At 38.4% G+C, this 14,503-nt stretch overlaps 3 protein-coding genes across 3 annotated transcripts; 1 reads left to right on the top strand and 2 right to left on the bottom strand.

Moving 5' to 3' along the window:
• Positions 1-494: 494 nt before the first annotated feature.
• LOC105394170 (trafficking protein particle complex subunit 13) lies at positions 495-2,153 on the bottom strand. Its single transcript, XM_011566015.3, has one exon. It carries the CDS (start codon positions 1,931-1,933, stop codon positions 725-727), a length of 1,209 nt encoding a protein of 402 aa, XP_011564317.2. The 5' UTR covers positions 1,934-2,153; the 3' UTR covers positions 495-724.
• Positions 2,154-2,754: 601 nt separating this feature from the next.
• On the top strand, positions 2,755-5,011 carry LOC105394171 (derlin-2). The gene is made up of 5 exons (XM_011566016.3): positions 2,755-3,168; positions 3,256-3,489; positions 3,833-3,955; positions 4,068-4,231; positions 4,414-5,011. Exons 1-5 carry the CDS (start codon positions 3,076-3,078, stop codon positions 4,559-4,561), a joined length of 762 nt encoding a protein of 253 aa, XP_011564318.1. The 5' UTR covers positions 2,755-3,075; the 3' UTR covers positions 4,562-5,011.
• Positions 5,012-5,077: 66 nt separating this feature from the next.
• On the bottom strand, positions 5,078-14,433 carry LOC105394173 (protein phosphatase PTC7 homolog). The gene is made up of 5 exons (XM_011566017.3): positions 13,988-14,433; positions 11,266-11,445; positions 10,286-10,484; positions 7,742-8,001; positions 5,078-6,924 (listed from the first exon to the last, which is right to left on the bottom strand). The coding sequence occupies exons 1-5, from the start codon at positions 14,214-14,216 to the stop codon at positions 6,875-6,877; spliced, it is 918 nt and encodes a 305-aa protein (XP_011564319.3). The 5' UTR covers positions 14,217-14,433; the 3' UTR covers positions 5,078-6,874.
• Positions 14,434-14,503: the final 70 nt, after the last annotated feature.

The raw sequence follows: 14,503 nt of genomic DNA, 5'->3' as shown, positions 1-14,503 counted from the left end.
TTGTTCGATAGATGGCAGTCGATGCTACGTTTTTTTTAAACTACCTTTTTTACCGGTAGGTAATTCTAAAAGAGGGCGTGAAACATGCCAGTTTTGAGACGAATGCTTTCAAGCGGATTAGTTGTCCCTACTGAATCTAAGGACGGGCAAGGTTTTGCCGGTGTCGGATATAGTCTGTTATTTTAGCTTTTGTCTAAAGTAGGTACTTCTCTAAAGCTGCGTACAGACCGGCCAAATGAACGCCAACGAACGGGTTTCGTTAAACTTCGTTGCTGCAATCTGCCCTGTATTATGTATGATAAATATCCATTGTTGGGCGTTCGTTGGCCTGGTCTGTATGCAGCTTAACGAGAAGATAAAGTGTGCAACACATGCTTTTACCCATACAATGCAGACTCCGGTGCACTTTTACCTCATGAATGCTGTTTTTAGGTGAATAATAATATAATACTTAATGAAGTATAATATACCTAATAGTTAATAGTAATACCACATTCCAGATTCATAATATTTATTTACTTAATTCACTTTTCTTATCATAAACTAAGTAGGTATAATAATAATAATAATTTATATAACAAAAGACTATTATCACGCCTTGGGAGACGCCTATGTCCAGCAGTGGACTGCTATTGGCTGACAATGATGTAAATACAAAATGTGCCACTAAAAATATGCTCAAATAAATACTAGAACATGACTTAGTATTTTGTTGTAAGTACCACTAATTAACAAAAACGGAAGCTAAATCATCATAGTCATAAGTTCTCTTTAAAAATAAATCAACCAGTGATATTCCTGTGATATGGTGAAGTCCAGTGTTTATTGGTAGGGCAGTCAGGTTGATGAAGACAGAAGCCCCGGGCTCCAGTGGCCCCAGCTTCCTGTTGGAGATGCCGCACCAGAGCAGGCTGGACTCCTCATGAGACCGTAGCTTCAAAATTAAATCCAGTGTCCTGTCACTGGCATTCACAATTTTAGCTTTAAAATCGAAAGCTTTATCTATTTCTACCCTGTTAGGTAGTTTCTCATATGTGAGCCTGATGTCCCCATAGTCTGGAGTCATTCTCTGCAGCTGACTTGTCTGCAGCCGTCCCTTCTCACCCAGATTAGATCTCCATACTATGTCCAGTTTGCCAATATTTTTAGCAGCAGCTAACAGTTTGATTTCTTTAGATATATTTTCTTTTGGAGTAAGACAGTAGAGGTATTGGCAACTCTCCTGAGGCTGCAACAATGTGATGTCACCAAACACAGACTCATCATCTCCACAGTCATTGAGAGATTTCACAGTAAATTGTTGGGAGCTCTCGAGGGCCACCTGCTCCAGGGTTATTGGGCCGGAGGTGGTGTTCTGGACCTGAGCTTCCAGGTACACATCATCAGACTCAGCATTGTAAAATTTTGTCTTAACATCCAAGGGTTTCATGACTTCAAATTTGAAGAACTTCCTAAATGACACTAGTGTACTATAGGTGGACATGTAAGTCACCTCACAGACTAGGATGTGTGTGCCGAGGTCCTTGACTTCATGGTGTATGACGTCACTCAGAGTCTCGTCAACACCGAGTAGTACTGGAATTTGGTTCTGCTGGGTGGAGAGAGGAATCCTTTGGGAGTTGGTTTGTAAATCAGCTTTGATGGAAACACTTGCAACAGGTTGGTTGGTCTCATTGTGAACACAAACGTAACAGGAGAATGTTTCACCGAGGTAAATGTTTCCGAAGCTTTGAGGTAGTAGGAGAAACTGCCCAGCAGCTAATGTTTCCATTTGTGTCACAGATGTAGCATCATCCTTCAGAAAGTTGTTTAAAATATTTCCCGGCAGATCTTTGGAATCACATGTTACAATTTTTGGACAAATGAGAGCCGGTTTTGTGAGTCTCATCACCTTTAAAGCGACCAATTGCTCAGAAACCTCTTTGGACTCCATAATTCACGTTTGAACTTGCAGCTTTTTATACGGCTGTATCGATGTTTTTATTTTATGTGAAGAATCTCATTTGATTCTAAATTTAATAAAAAGGTGAAAATTACTACCATTCAACTCAGATTTTGTTGTTTTATTTAGATTTTGATTAATTTAGAAATTAAATCACAGTTGAATATTGTGTTGTGATGACGGCAGAGGATTGTCAGTTGACACTTGACAGCACTGTCATGACAGCTGATCCTAGTGACACTGACGTTTATTATTTATCTGTGTGTTGATCGACCTCGTGTCCTCTTAAAGGTGCGGACACACTAGCGGACGCGGCTTACGAACGCGGCTGACAGCCGGTAAGGTATCTAGGTAAGGAATGTGCACTACGCTGTACAAACTATAGATCGCGGACGTAACCTTGGACTGACCTTCAGCTTTCAGACGTCCGAGAGCGATCTGGTACGAACTGTCCCAAAAGACCGTTCACATTAACAGTCGCGGCTGTCAGCCGCGTCCGATAATGCGTCTCTACCTTTAATATTCGTAAGGGAATCTTGAATAATAAAGGTAGAAACACAAAACACATTATCTGTCTATGTCCGTCATGTCAGCCGCGTCCTATAATGTGACGCCACCTTTACGGCTTATCACTTCGCTCGGGTCGGGTGTGTTGTGTTTGTGAGCTGTGCTGTGTATGAGCTTTGTGGAGTCCGCGTGTAGTTTTGAAAAATTAACAAAATGAATCTTCCTTGCACACGGATTCGTTGTTATTTTAATATCAACGTGATGTGTCAAGTCATGTCACATATAAGTGTTCTGTGTTGGTTCTGTGGCATATAATAATTGTCAGTGTCAGAGCCAGCAAGAAGAATATTTTCATATTTTTCATTTTCATTTCCTTTCTTCAAGTTTCTTCAAGATTTTCAGCAATAGCAATTTTTTATAGAACTCTAATGTGAATTGTGATATTTAATTTTACCTTAAATTGTATTCATATGGTCAAGAAAATATCCATACTCCGATATTGCTTTCTACCGTCACGTATCTATTATTGTTATGATGTGGCCCAATAGTATTGGATTTTTATTGTGATAATCATCTTCTGAACATAAATTTCAATTTGAGGAAGATTCCGAAATCTCTAGACCACAATGGCATATCAAACATTTCTGCAAGAGTATATGTTGATACCGCCTGTTACTAGGGCATATACCACTGCTTGTGTTATCACCACTTTGGCTGTGGTAAGCTGTTAACTTCTTTGTAAAAGTGTAGCACTTAATATATTAATATTTGTTTGTACATTTACTTTATTGTCTTAATTGTTTCAGCAACTAGACTTGGTGTCACCATTTCAACTGTACTTCAATCCAATACTGATAGTGACCAAGTATCAAATATGGAGAGTTATCAGCACATTCCTCTTCTTTGGAAATTTAGGATTCAATTTCTTCTTCAATATGATATTTACATACAGATACTGCCGCATGCTGGAGGAAGGCTCCTTCAGGGGAAGAACCGCTGACTTTGTTGTTATGTTCATATTTGGAGGAGTTCTTATGATTGTATCCTTTACACTGGTTTTTATATTAAGATCTTGGCATTATCATTTTCTATTTATACACAGGTGTCTTAAGGATAGAATGATTAATTGCAGACACCCAAACTATGTTATTGAATACCTGTACAAATTAAAATTATTGAATCATAACTAGTAGGCTTATTGGCAACATTATACTCCACTATTATGATTATTTCAGTCATCATTGTTCAACAGGAAAGCCCTATGTGCAGCTGTGGATACATTAAAGCTGATTAGCTTATCAGCTAAATAAATTCAACTAATTACAGCCAATAATTACACCAGAGAGACCTAAGCTACAGTATTTTCCTGATAAATATTTTCAGATTTGTGCTTTCTTCGTTAACCTTCTGTTTTTAGGTCAGGCTTTCACTATCATGATTGTGTATGTGTGGTCTCGGAGAAATGTTTTTGTCAGAATGAACTTTTTTGGATTAATGAATTTCCAGGTGATTTTTTTAAACAAATGTTATTACCTTAAAAAGTGTTCTTATATTGCATTAAAATTATTATGATTTTTTGACTTGCTACACCTTTGTTAACATAGCAATTACTTTGCAGGCCCCGTACCTTCCTTGGGTGTTACTGGGCTTCTCGGTGCTGCTGGGGAACTCCATCTCGGTGGACCTGGTGGGGATGGCCATCGGACACATGTACTTCTTCCTTGAGGACATTCTGCCACAACAGAGAGGAGGTCACAGAATTCTGAAGACACCCAAGTTTCTGTAAGTATCTTCATTTATGATAATGAAGTTTCTAATATTTTTGATTTTGTCTTACAAGATAAGATGAACTGATATGGATAAAACTTGGCAGAAAGGAAACTCTTCCAGATCTCAAACCAATCTGTGTCTAGCGAACTTCTGCATAAAGTCGCCTCATCACACATTTAATTATACTTTGACAGGCAAAAGCTGTTTGACGCACCACCAGAGGATGTGGACTACGAGCCGCTGCCGGAGATGGAGGGCGTGCGGCCCGGCGGGTTCCACTGGGGCCGCCAGGACGCCGGCGACGCGCCACCCCCGCCGCCGCCCGACAACGACAACAGATAAACACACTGCATGCACCCCCAACAATCCATTTAAGTAAATAAATGCATAACTGACTGCCTACTAGAGCATGTGCATTTACTGTGAGTAAATATATGATGCAACATTAATTAATGATTCAGGAAATATTGTAACTATTGTATGTGATTTGATTACATACTCTCTTTATTTATTTAACGTGGTGTTAATGGCATGTCATGATAATGAGGTGATTATGTTTTTCATGTGTGAGGAAAGCCAAATATTCTATTATAGGTATATTTTTTTATGTGCATTTGGAATTGTTGTGTAAGACCCAACTAATCACACTATTATTATAAGAAATTGTACAAAAGTTTGGGTAACTTAACTTCCAATTAAAATGGGTTGTACAGTGAGTTTTGTAAAATAGTAACAGTTTATAAACCCAATGACATTTTGTGTAATAGGTGTAATAAAAACTGTGAAAATGTCTGTTAGTTATTGTTAATTACTTCTCTTCTTTTGAAGAAACCCTACATTGATTAAGTAAAAAAGGTGTCAGTTTTTAAAATCGCATTTTATTTATAATAATTACACACAATATTCCAGAAAAATTTAGTCATAACATCCGACATTGAGTTACTGTTTCGCGCTCAGGCGACTGAAATGCTTTTTAATCCTTAAAATTACAAAATAATGAATACTGGAACTCGACAAAATATTAATATATCTTCTCAGAATTTTAATTCTCATTAAATAACTCCAGTAAAGACTCAAAACTTTGAATCAAACATCACAAAAGAAAAGTATAAAAAAGACATAATTTCTGATATCAATTGAGGGTAATACTTAATTTATAAAGAAATGTAAACAACTAATTATCACACAGCTGTTTAGGTTACTAAAATAATATTTCTGAGTTACACATGGGTCAACCCCGTAACGTTTTGTTATAACTACATAATTAACAACAGTAAAACTATGATCAGTCTTCATCATGCATGCAAACGTTCACCCTCAATTCGAATTACCTGATGAGTTTACTGTTTATAAATTGTTCAGTTTGTAGTTAAGTTAGGTACTTCTCTGGAGGCTTATTTACAAAATAAATGAAAAATCTATACAAAAATAATGAAAATGAAATGAACTAGACATTTATAATTCGTATACATGTCCTACAATCGATCTTCTTTAAAGTGAAAAGAAAATGAAAGTGGAGGTCAAAAGTCAAGCATAGTACGCCATTTACAAATTCCCTTGAAAACTCATTTTTTATGTGGTCCTTTGTCTTTGACCATAATAGTATTTTTGCAATCAGTGTTAATTTAAGTATATCAGATCAACCACTACACAATCGACTCAAATAGTTATCCGACACATATATGAATCACCTACTAGGTACAACAATCATACAGAGGCTGCAACAAATATTAACAATGAAGTACATGATATCCATTCAAGAATTAACAAGATACCAAAGCCAAATGGGCCATTATTATAAATGATATTTACTTCAAATTTAGACAATTTTATATATAAATAATTAGTGTCGCTAGTAATTATTACACCTAGTTCATTGTGGAATAATGATTTGTGGACTTAAGACGAGGACTATTAACTATTACAATTGACAGCTTGTTAAGAAACAACCTATGCACAGCCCACAACTATAATAATTAATGAATTGATACGCTGCACTGTAGACTTTGTGTTTATTGGTATCATTACCCCCGCGTCATGGGGCAATGATTGTCACCAATACTTATTTGAGTTCCACATCATAACATACAGTTTCGAAAATGGTACAAAATATTGCTAATTAGTACCAGATGAAAGCACGACACCAAAACGCTAATGAAATGCGGTCAACATAAAGAAAATTTTACCTTTTGTAGATTGGATACCTTTATAAACACTACAAGATGCAGCCCGACATACTGTGACTAAGCACAGTGATATTAGAGTGCATTGTACGAAGGAGATTCTTGCGCTTATGTCCGATGGAAAAACATAGATTTTAAAAGATTTTCATTTATCTATTCGTGATACGTGATTCCGAATAGGAACGGCTGCGGCTCCGAAACAAGGCTTTATGTTAGATTGTATATGATGATAGTTTCAAGACTAGAAGTTAGTGTAAACTGTTAATTTGTAACGGCGAAAGGAACTGCTACATAAAATGCACTTCGGAAGAACAACTCGACAGATCAGTCGAGACTGCACCCCTACAACTATCAGCCTAAAGTAACTTGCTTTAAAAGTAAAAATGATTTTTGGTTTCATTTTCTACTATGCCCTACTATTCAACATGTTTTTAATTAATTAAAATAATGTGTCTAAATCACAAAGAAATTTTCATAGCGCTACGATAGCTAAAAGCACCGTTATGTCATCGGGTTTTCCACCTGGAACAAGCAAATTAATACTAATTTAGTAATTGAACATGTTTTAAATGGATAGATGAATATTCTGAACGCAGAAGTTTTGCAGATCATCTCTATCACAAAGTGCAACCATGAAAAAATATTACTATGTTGGGTATTTTCGTACAATAATAATAATAATGTCCTCCTAGCCGAATTTCGACTACGGCGGCCAATCTCAATTGAGATCAGCCATCTACGCAGGAGTAGATTATAGTGCCCAAGTGTGTGCGCAGTACACAGGAGCACTCTCTGTTCCATCACTCTCATAGCCCAATGGGACGGATTGACCGACACGACTGGAGAGAGCTAGGCGCAGGACCGACTGCTTTACATGCCCATCCGACAGCATGGATCGTTTCACTGTTTCGGACATCAGGTGATCAGCCTTCTATGTCCTAACCAAACTTAGAACCACAAATTGATGGTCCCACCCGGGAATCGAACCCGGGACCTCTGGGTCATGAAGCGAAGCTTCTACCACTAGACCACAGAGGCAGTCGTACAAAGATAGACATGGACAGTAATTCAGCTTTGTATGATCATGTGATTGACATACCAGCATATCAATCAGTCTCGTCTTGCGCATTGTATATTATTGTGTGCTATTTCTATTGTAAAAAATATTATGGTTTGTTACTTTTGGTGTTTAACATTTTAGACCATACATACCAGTAGTAGGTATTTGCCGGCCTTTCTAAGCACCTATTTATTGATATCATCAATGAGATTGAGACGAAACCCTTATGGGAAACCCCTCAAACATTGATAGTAGGTAACTATTAAAAAAAAAACTCACCAATAGCATCGATGCCGTTCTGGCGGGCGCTCTTCGCGAACGGCGACATGTAGCAGCCGTCGAAGCTGAGATTGCGCGCCATCCACGCGATGCTGTTGGCCACGGCCTGCAGTTGCGCCGGCTGGTCCGCCAGCTCCGCCGCGCGCCGCAGCTCGCCCGCCAGCACGCCCTCAGGCACGTTGTCGAACACGCCGTCCGTGGCCACCAGGATCACGTCGCCGCTCTCCACGGGGAACTCCGAGCGCTCGGCTGACTCGGGGCTGCAACGGAATGGTGGGATTGGTCAAGTTTTATAAATCACTATAACATAGTATAAAGCACTATGTAGGTTTATTTCTGTACTATTTATCCCGGAATTCTCACGGGAAAACCTTCCAAGGCGAAACGGAGCGAAGCACGAAAAGATAGTAAGAGTATAATATTATTATCTGCAATCTGATCATGAGGCAATGATGAGCTCTTTCGATAAGGGCCATTTATAAATGTGTGTATCAGTTAAAACAACAAATTATTATGTAATAAATTTTGGGATCATTAAAGTGCCTATTTGCTAAGGCATTTTTTTCTCAAGATGCAACACAAATGCACATAGTTTTTGGACAACCTATTTTAATTGTGTGTAATATGTGCTGGTTTAAATAATGAGTTGTCAAACATTTGTTACATTTTTTATCATCAAGGAAAAACATAGGAATGTAAGTAAACAAAGCTCAAGAACCGATCATTTACGTATTTCTTTTTTTTATTATCTTTATATTGAATGCTAAGTGCCTACAAGAACAAAGTGCCTATTGTTAGCTCAATACTAAGTAGAAAGTTGGCTGGTAAAATATACCTAAGTCTATTAATAACAACAAATGAGATTTTTTCCCGACACCGTGAAATAAAAAGAATTAGCGCGTACCTCGACCCCGTAGTGAATTGAAAAGATTCATACGTCAGCTTCGTACACAAACAAACAAACGAGCGAAAACAACGTACAGCGTAACAATATGTCGTAATATATACGATCACATGAGCATTTAAAGTCTGGCAAACACCCAATGTACTATAATTCTAATATTAGTTTCTGCAGAAATATATCTCGCTTATTGTGGAATGGGCACATGACTTTGGTCAGCAGGGGCTGGGTATAATGGAAGTACGCGGTTACTTTTCAACAAACAAAATAATAATGAATAGCTTTATGTCTAGTAGGTACCAACTCATGTTATGAATTGGACTGAAAAAAATAGACTAGGTAGATAAATATTTCTATTCCATCCATATACCTACATGATTATTGTAGGTACGTTATCAGTCCGATTATCAGTTTTCCTTCGTGTTATTAGTAACCTACGCATCCTACACTACACTACAGCTCCATAAGCATCTGAGTAAATAGAGGACCCTCAGTGTAACTCGATTTCATGCTCGCAATTATTACATTGAGAGTTGTTTACCGTTTAGTTCTGTATGTAAATTTCACTTGAAATACATCAACCACAATATTCTAACAACTAAAGGCGTCTAGAAAGCTTACCTACATAATATACTCAGTATCTATGTGAGTTTCAAAATATTTGAATACTAATTTTCTATCACGCGTTGACATACATTTGGTAAGTGGTAACTAACTACAAGACAAGTACTTAGCTCAGAAAAAAACCTTGACAGAATGTTTACTGTTTTTATCATTTGTATAAATAACCTCTCACTTCGCTTCCATTTCATATCAGATAATTAAATGATGATGTTTCTTTAGTCATTTAAATAAGCAAGTCTTTATAGATTTTCAGCTTAGAACACTTCAAAGTCGAATAGTAAATAGCAATTTGGATTTAAAAAAATTGTTTACACATGCAAGATGCATGTAAGATATCAGATACTCATAAAAATATGGAACAATCTGATTACTGATAACCCAAAAAACTAAAAAGAACGATAAAAGTTTATCTGATGTTGTTTAATTGGGGTTTTTTAGCTCAACTTTTTAAACAGTAAGAGTATGTATAATGAGATTAGGGGTTAAAGTTTGGATTTGATGATTTTCAAAAACAAAAACATTGAATGCTCGTAAGATCTCCATGATGTGAGATTCAGTTATAAGTCACCTCTGACTACCCCTTCGGAGATTACAGTCGTGAGACACGTGAGTTATAAGGAGTGATTTTAAAAATTACATTGCACTGATTTTGAAGGTTTTATTACGACGTTTCCCTCAGGATAAGGTATTATTCTAGGTACGGTGGCCTGCGCCTAAAAGTATACAGGCGGAGTTTTCAAAATAGCGATCACTGATGATGAAGGGACCAGCTACATCTGTTATAAATCCGGGGACGTGTTGTGTGTGATGTGTGTAGCAGTGGTGTTTATGTGGATGTGCTTGAGCAGCATGTGAGCTGAAGATCGCTATTTTAAAACTCCGCCTGTATACTTTTAGGCTCAGGCCACCGTACTTAAACTCCTATGGAAACGCCATATCGTGTTAATATGTGGAAGCCCTTAAGTAGCCTCACAGATAAATTCCTTCCAAAACCCCACTTCTCAGTAGCGAACCCTCACCTGTCACTCAGCACATTTCTGTCATGCCCCGGCGGCGGCAGACTGAGCTGGTAGGGCGTGTTGAAGTAGTGCTGCTGCTCGCGCGAGCGGCGCAGCACGCGGCCGGCGCGCACCACCATGTAGCCGCTGTCGCCGATGTTGGCCGCGCGCACCACGCTCTCCGCTCGGTCGAGGATCATCACGCAGGCGGTGCTGCTGCCTGGAGTGGGGAGGTCTCATTGGTAACGTAAACGGATAGCCTTTCTTTGGTTCTGTCGCGAGCTCGCGAACGCCTGGTTGGCAGAAGAAAAGAAAGGCGATCCATTTATGTTACGCTTATTATGTGCTGCGACTTTAAAGACTATCCCCCGAATTTTTAGCTTTTTACACTTTACAATGCATTTAAAATTGATATTGTGGTATACGAATTTCAACTTTATGACTGACATAAAGTCAAAGTCGAAACTTGTGTGTTTCAAAGTCAATTTTAACCTTGTTGTAAATTTAATATACAGTCTATGAATTTGAGGGTATGAGTGTGTCCAATGGTAGTGCGGCTGGTCATGGCTATTATGGCTATGACTGGTTGCTTTGGCATGCTTATTTTACTAAATACATGCATAAGGATCAACAAAGCAGTCACATTGTTTTAAGACTTAAAACTATGTCATTAGCTGAATATTATGCCATAGTTTTAAGGCTACAAGAGAGAAAATCTAACAAATAGCTTCTCTACTATCCCAAGTATGGATGTCAAATTGAGCATGTATGTGTTTTTTTTAAAGTTGACTTTATATCAGCCAGGTTTATGACAATAATTGGTGCTTCATGTTGTGAGCATCACATAACCAACAACAAAAAGAAACATACATAAAACATAGTTGACCATTTTAATGTTACGCATGTATTGCTAAGTGTCTTATTGCAGAATATACACATCAAAGCAATAAAACTTAATTGGTGCAATTATGGTTTAAGAGGAAAATTTCATAGAATCATACCTAAGATAGGCTTCTTGTGTTCCAAGAGTTCGTAGTAGGACTTGGCGAGCAAGTCTCCGGGTTCAGTCAGCTTGAAGTGGCCCATCTGAACGAGCCGCTCACAAGTCCTCATGAGATACGAGGAGAATTCGCCCGGATCAATGCCGTACGCGCGCCACCCCCCCACTCCGTCAGCCACCCCTAGGAAATATAATAACAATAATCATTTAGGTATTTCAGGTTTAAAAATATAAAATATCACTAAACCATTTTTCTTCTATAGCAAAATCTGGGCCAAATAAATGTGACACTTGTTAGCATTGTCACATAATGAGGGGTCAGGTTTCTTTGTACTTGACTGAACAAGATTAACACTCTTTGAAAATAACTTTCAGCTTATTCAGGTCATGACCTCAGCAATACATAACAAAATGATAAATGTACACTCGCGAGCAACCAAATCGACTCAAGCCTTGACGGCGCAAACATACATTAATACAAGTAAAATTATGAATAGAAATAATAAAAATGATATGTCATTTAAAAGCTTAAGATGTCAGCTTTAATTTGATATCATTATTATTGAAATCCATTCATCATTTTTGAAATAAATGATGTCTGAACGCAATTGTAGGAAAAACGGGAATTTAGGAAAAAAGGGTATGGGTATCGTATTATACAAATTAAACAAAAAATGTTAAGATAAAAATTTATTTATTTAAATCAATACTTTGTATTGCCCCCTCTTGCCCTAATTACAGCCTGCAGCCTGTTTCTCATAGACCTTATCAACTTTTTGACAGTTTCCTGAGGAATGCCGTCCCACTCCTCTAATAAAGCTGTCTTCAGCTCGTCCACGCTTGCAGGGACTGGATTCCTGGCCCGAACTCTTCTTTTGAGCTCGTCCCATAAGTGTTCGATGGGATTCAGGTCAGGACTGAGCGCAGGCCAGTCCATCGTGCGCAATTCCTTCTCTCTCAGAAACTGCCGACTGACTCGTGCCGTGTGGCAGCGGGCATTGTCGTGCATTAGCACGAAGTCTTCACCGACAAATTCTGCATAGGGCACAACATGACCGAGTAGAATGTCGGTGATGTACCGATCAGCTGTTAACCCGCCTCCTCGGCCGCCTCCAGGCACGAAAACAAGTGCGGTTTTTCCCTCTAGAGAAATACCAGCCCACATCATGCAGGAACCGCCGCCATATGCTACTGTTTCAGCGAAACAACATTGGGCAAATCGTTCCCCCGGACGCCGGTAGACCCGGCCTCTCCTGTCACTGCCATGCAGACACACTCTGCACTCATCAGTAAACAGGACCGACCGCCATTGCGCAATGCTCCAATCGAGATGCTCTCGAGCAAACTGAAGACGCGCTTGTCGGTGGCCTGCAGTCAATTTGGGGCCTGATGCAGGTCTTTTTGGTGTCAAGTTGGCTTCCTTCAAGCGTCTTCTCACTGTCCACTCGCTGACAGCCACTTGTCGTACACGTCTCAGTTCTTGCTGCACATCAACGCCCGTAAGGTGTCGATTGCGCAGCGAGGTTGAGACAATGAAGCGGTCGTCTCTCTCTGAAGTGCAGCGGTGGCGGCCCGTTCTTGGTCTTCGATTGAAGGCACCAGTCTCTTGGAACCGTCTGTATACTCGGGATACAGCAGACTGGCTCAAGTGGAGCTGGGCAGCGACTGCTCGCTGACTTAACCCTTGTTGCAGCAAGGCAACAACTTGAGCAGCTTCTTCTGGTGTGGTATCCATGGGTTTGCGAAAACAAGGAATACAATGCAACGAGATGTGTACCGGTCAACTTGCAACAAGCGACTGATAAGGTACACCGGATGTGGAAAGGTTTTATAGCGGGATCAGGTAGCGCAAGGCGTGGATTCCTAATGAGGTAATTAACACTGACGGGCAATTAAAATGCGTCATTAAATCTGCGCTTAGTTTTTTTTTATGGTATTGATCTTAATTGAAAGCCTAATTCTTCAGCTTTCGAATGACATATCACTTTTATATTTACCATTTATCGTTTTAGGAAAATCAATGTATATGTGCGCCGTGAAGGCTTGAGTCGATTTGGTTGCTCGCGAGTGTATTATAAAATCTGAATGTACCATGATCTGAATGTCATATTTTTCACAATAAAAAAGCAATAGTAAAAGACAAAACTGATACTTGCATTATAAAACTCATTTATAATTCAGGTATTTATTAAATAAGAGTAACATATTAACCCCCTTATTCATAGAGAAGTTACAAAACGTTTTAACTAATAAACTGTTTTGTCCCTCTCCAACAAAGAACAATTTGTTCTTTGACAGAAAGGGACAAAACAGTTTATTAGTTAAAACGTATTGTAACTTTTCTATGAATAAGGGGGTATAGGTATAATTATTTAATTAAAAACTGTTTTGTATATATGTTTGTATAAACAATGTTTGTAACATTGGCCAAATCACAATAAAGTTAAATTACAAATGTGTTTTTTTTTTGCATAGGCTGTCTTTTAGGTATCAGTTTTATTTTATTTATATCTTCAGCATACCCTTTGAGCTCAGGCTATTACTTAGATATTATTTTATTGCCAAAAATGTATTTCAAAGAAAAAATACAATGTATTGAACAACCCATTATTGTATGTATGGAATTGAAAATACCAGCATACTTTTCATTTTAAAATTTTGTGGATCATATCTACTAGTTAGTAGCACTACATTAGTATGTATAAATACTGTTTAATACATACCAATAACATCCGCATTGCTGAAATGTGTGGAAAACCACGCGTCGTCGCCGAATTGTCCATTTCGTGACCTTCCATTAGCTATGTCTTTGGGGAATCCGCACACCACTGACACTAAATACGGATGTTTCTTGCTGGAAACGCTTACTTCTGTAGCACTGGATAAACTTGCAAGTCCATTTCTTATAGCACGTGATAGCACCCTGCCAGTCCAGAATACAGACTGCATCATTCATTAATTTTGTACTTTGACACCAGCCATTCACAAACTCGCGACCGACATCTCTGTCAGGGTTACATTTATGAAATACAAAAAGAAGCAATCACTTCACACAAATAACATGTATTGGCAGTAGTGACCAAAATCTTCAATGAAAATTTATTTTGGTTTTGATCATTTTTGTGTCTTGCTCGTGCTCTTGTCTTGTGACTTTTGACTTTTCATGAAAAAAATGTAAAATTTTAGAAATATCACAGATACGAAAATTCTAGTAAAACTAATTTTATCTGTGAATAGCC

Source organism: Plutella xylostella, chromosome 8 (assembly GCF_932276165.1).
Source record: "Plutella xylostella chromosome 8, ilPluXylo3.1, whole genome shotgun sequence".
Classification (NCBI taxonomy): domain Eukaryota; kingdom Metazoa; phylum Arthropoda; class Insecta; order Lepidoptera; family Plutellidae; genus Plutella; species Plutella xylostella.
Note: the sequence above shows the minus strand (reverse complement) of the source record. Positions and strands in the feature narration are given on the sequence as shown.

What these genes read in the sequence shown, in the direction of transcription:
- LOC105394170 (XM_011566015.3), bottom strand. Translation starts at nt 1,933, where the DNA reads ATGGAGTCCAAAGAGGTTTCTGAGCAATTGGTCGCTTTAAAGGTGATG.
- LOC105394171 (XM_011566016.3), top strand. Translation starts at nt 3,076, where the DNA reads ATGGCATATCAAACATTTCTGCAAGAGTATATGTTGATACCGCCTGTT. An exon ending in TTGGAGGAGTTCTTATGATT is followed by an intron (nt 3,490 to 3,832) that starts GTATCCTTTACA and finishes AAATATTTTCAG; the next exon opens with ATTTGTGCTTTCTTCGTTAA. An exon ending in CTGAAGACACCCAAGTTTCT is followed by an intron (nt 4,232 to 4,413) that starts GTAAGTATCTTC and finishes ATACTTTGACAG; the next exon opens with GCAAAAGCTGTTTGACGCAC.
- LOC105394173 (XM_011566017.3), bottom strand. Translation starts at nt 14,216, where the DNA reads ATGATGCAGTCTGTATTCTGGACTGGCAGGGTGCTATCACGTGCTATA. An exon ending in ACACAAGAAGCCTATCTTAG is followed by an intron (nt 10,485 to 11,265) that starts GTATGATTCTAT and finishes TCCCCACTCCAG; the next exon opens with GCAGCAGCACCGCCTGCGTG. An exon ending in GAACGGCATCGATGCTATTG is followed by an intron (nt 6,925 to 7,741) that starts GTGAGTTTTTTT and finishes TGCTTGTTCCAG; the next exon opens with GTGGAAAACCCGATGACATA.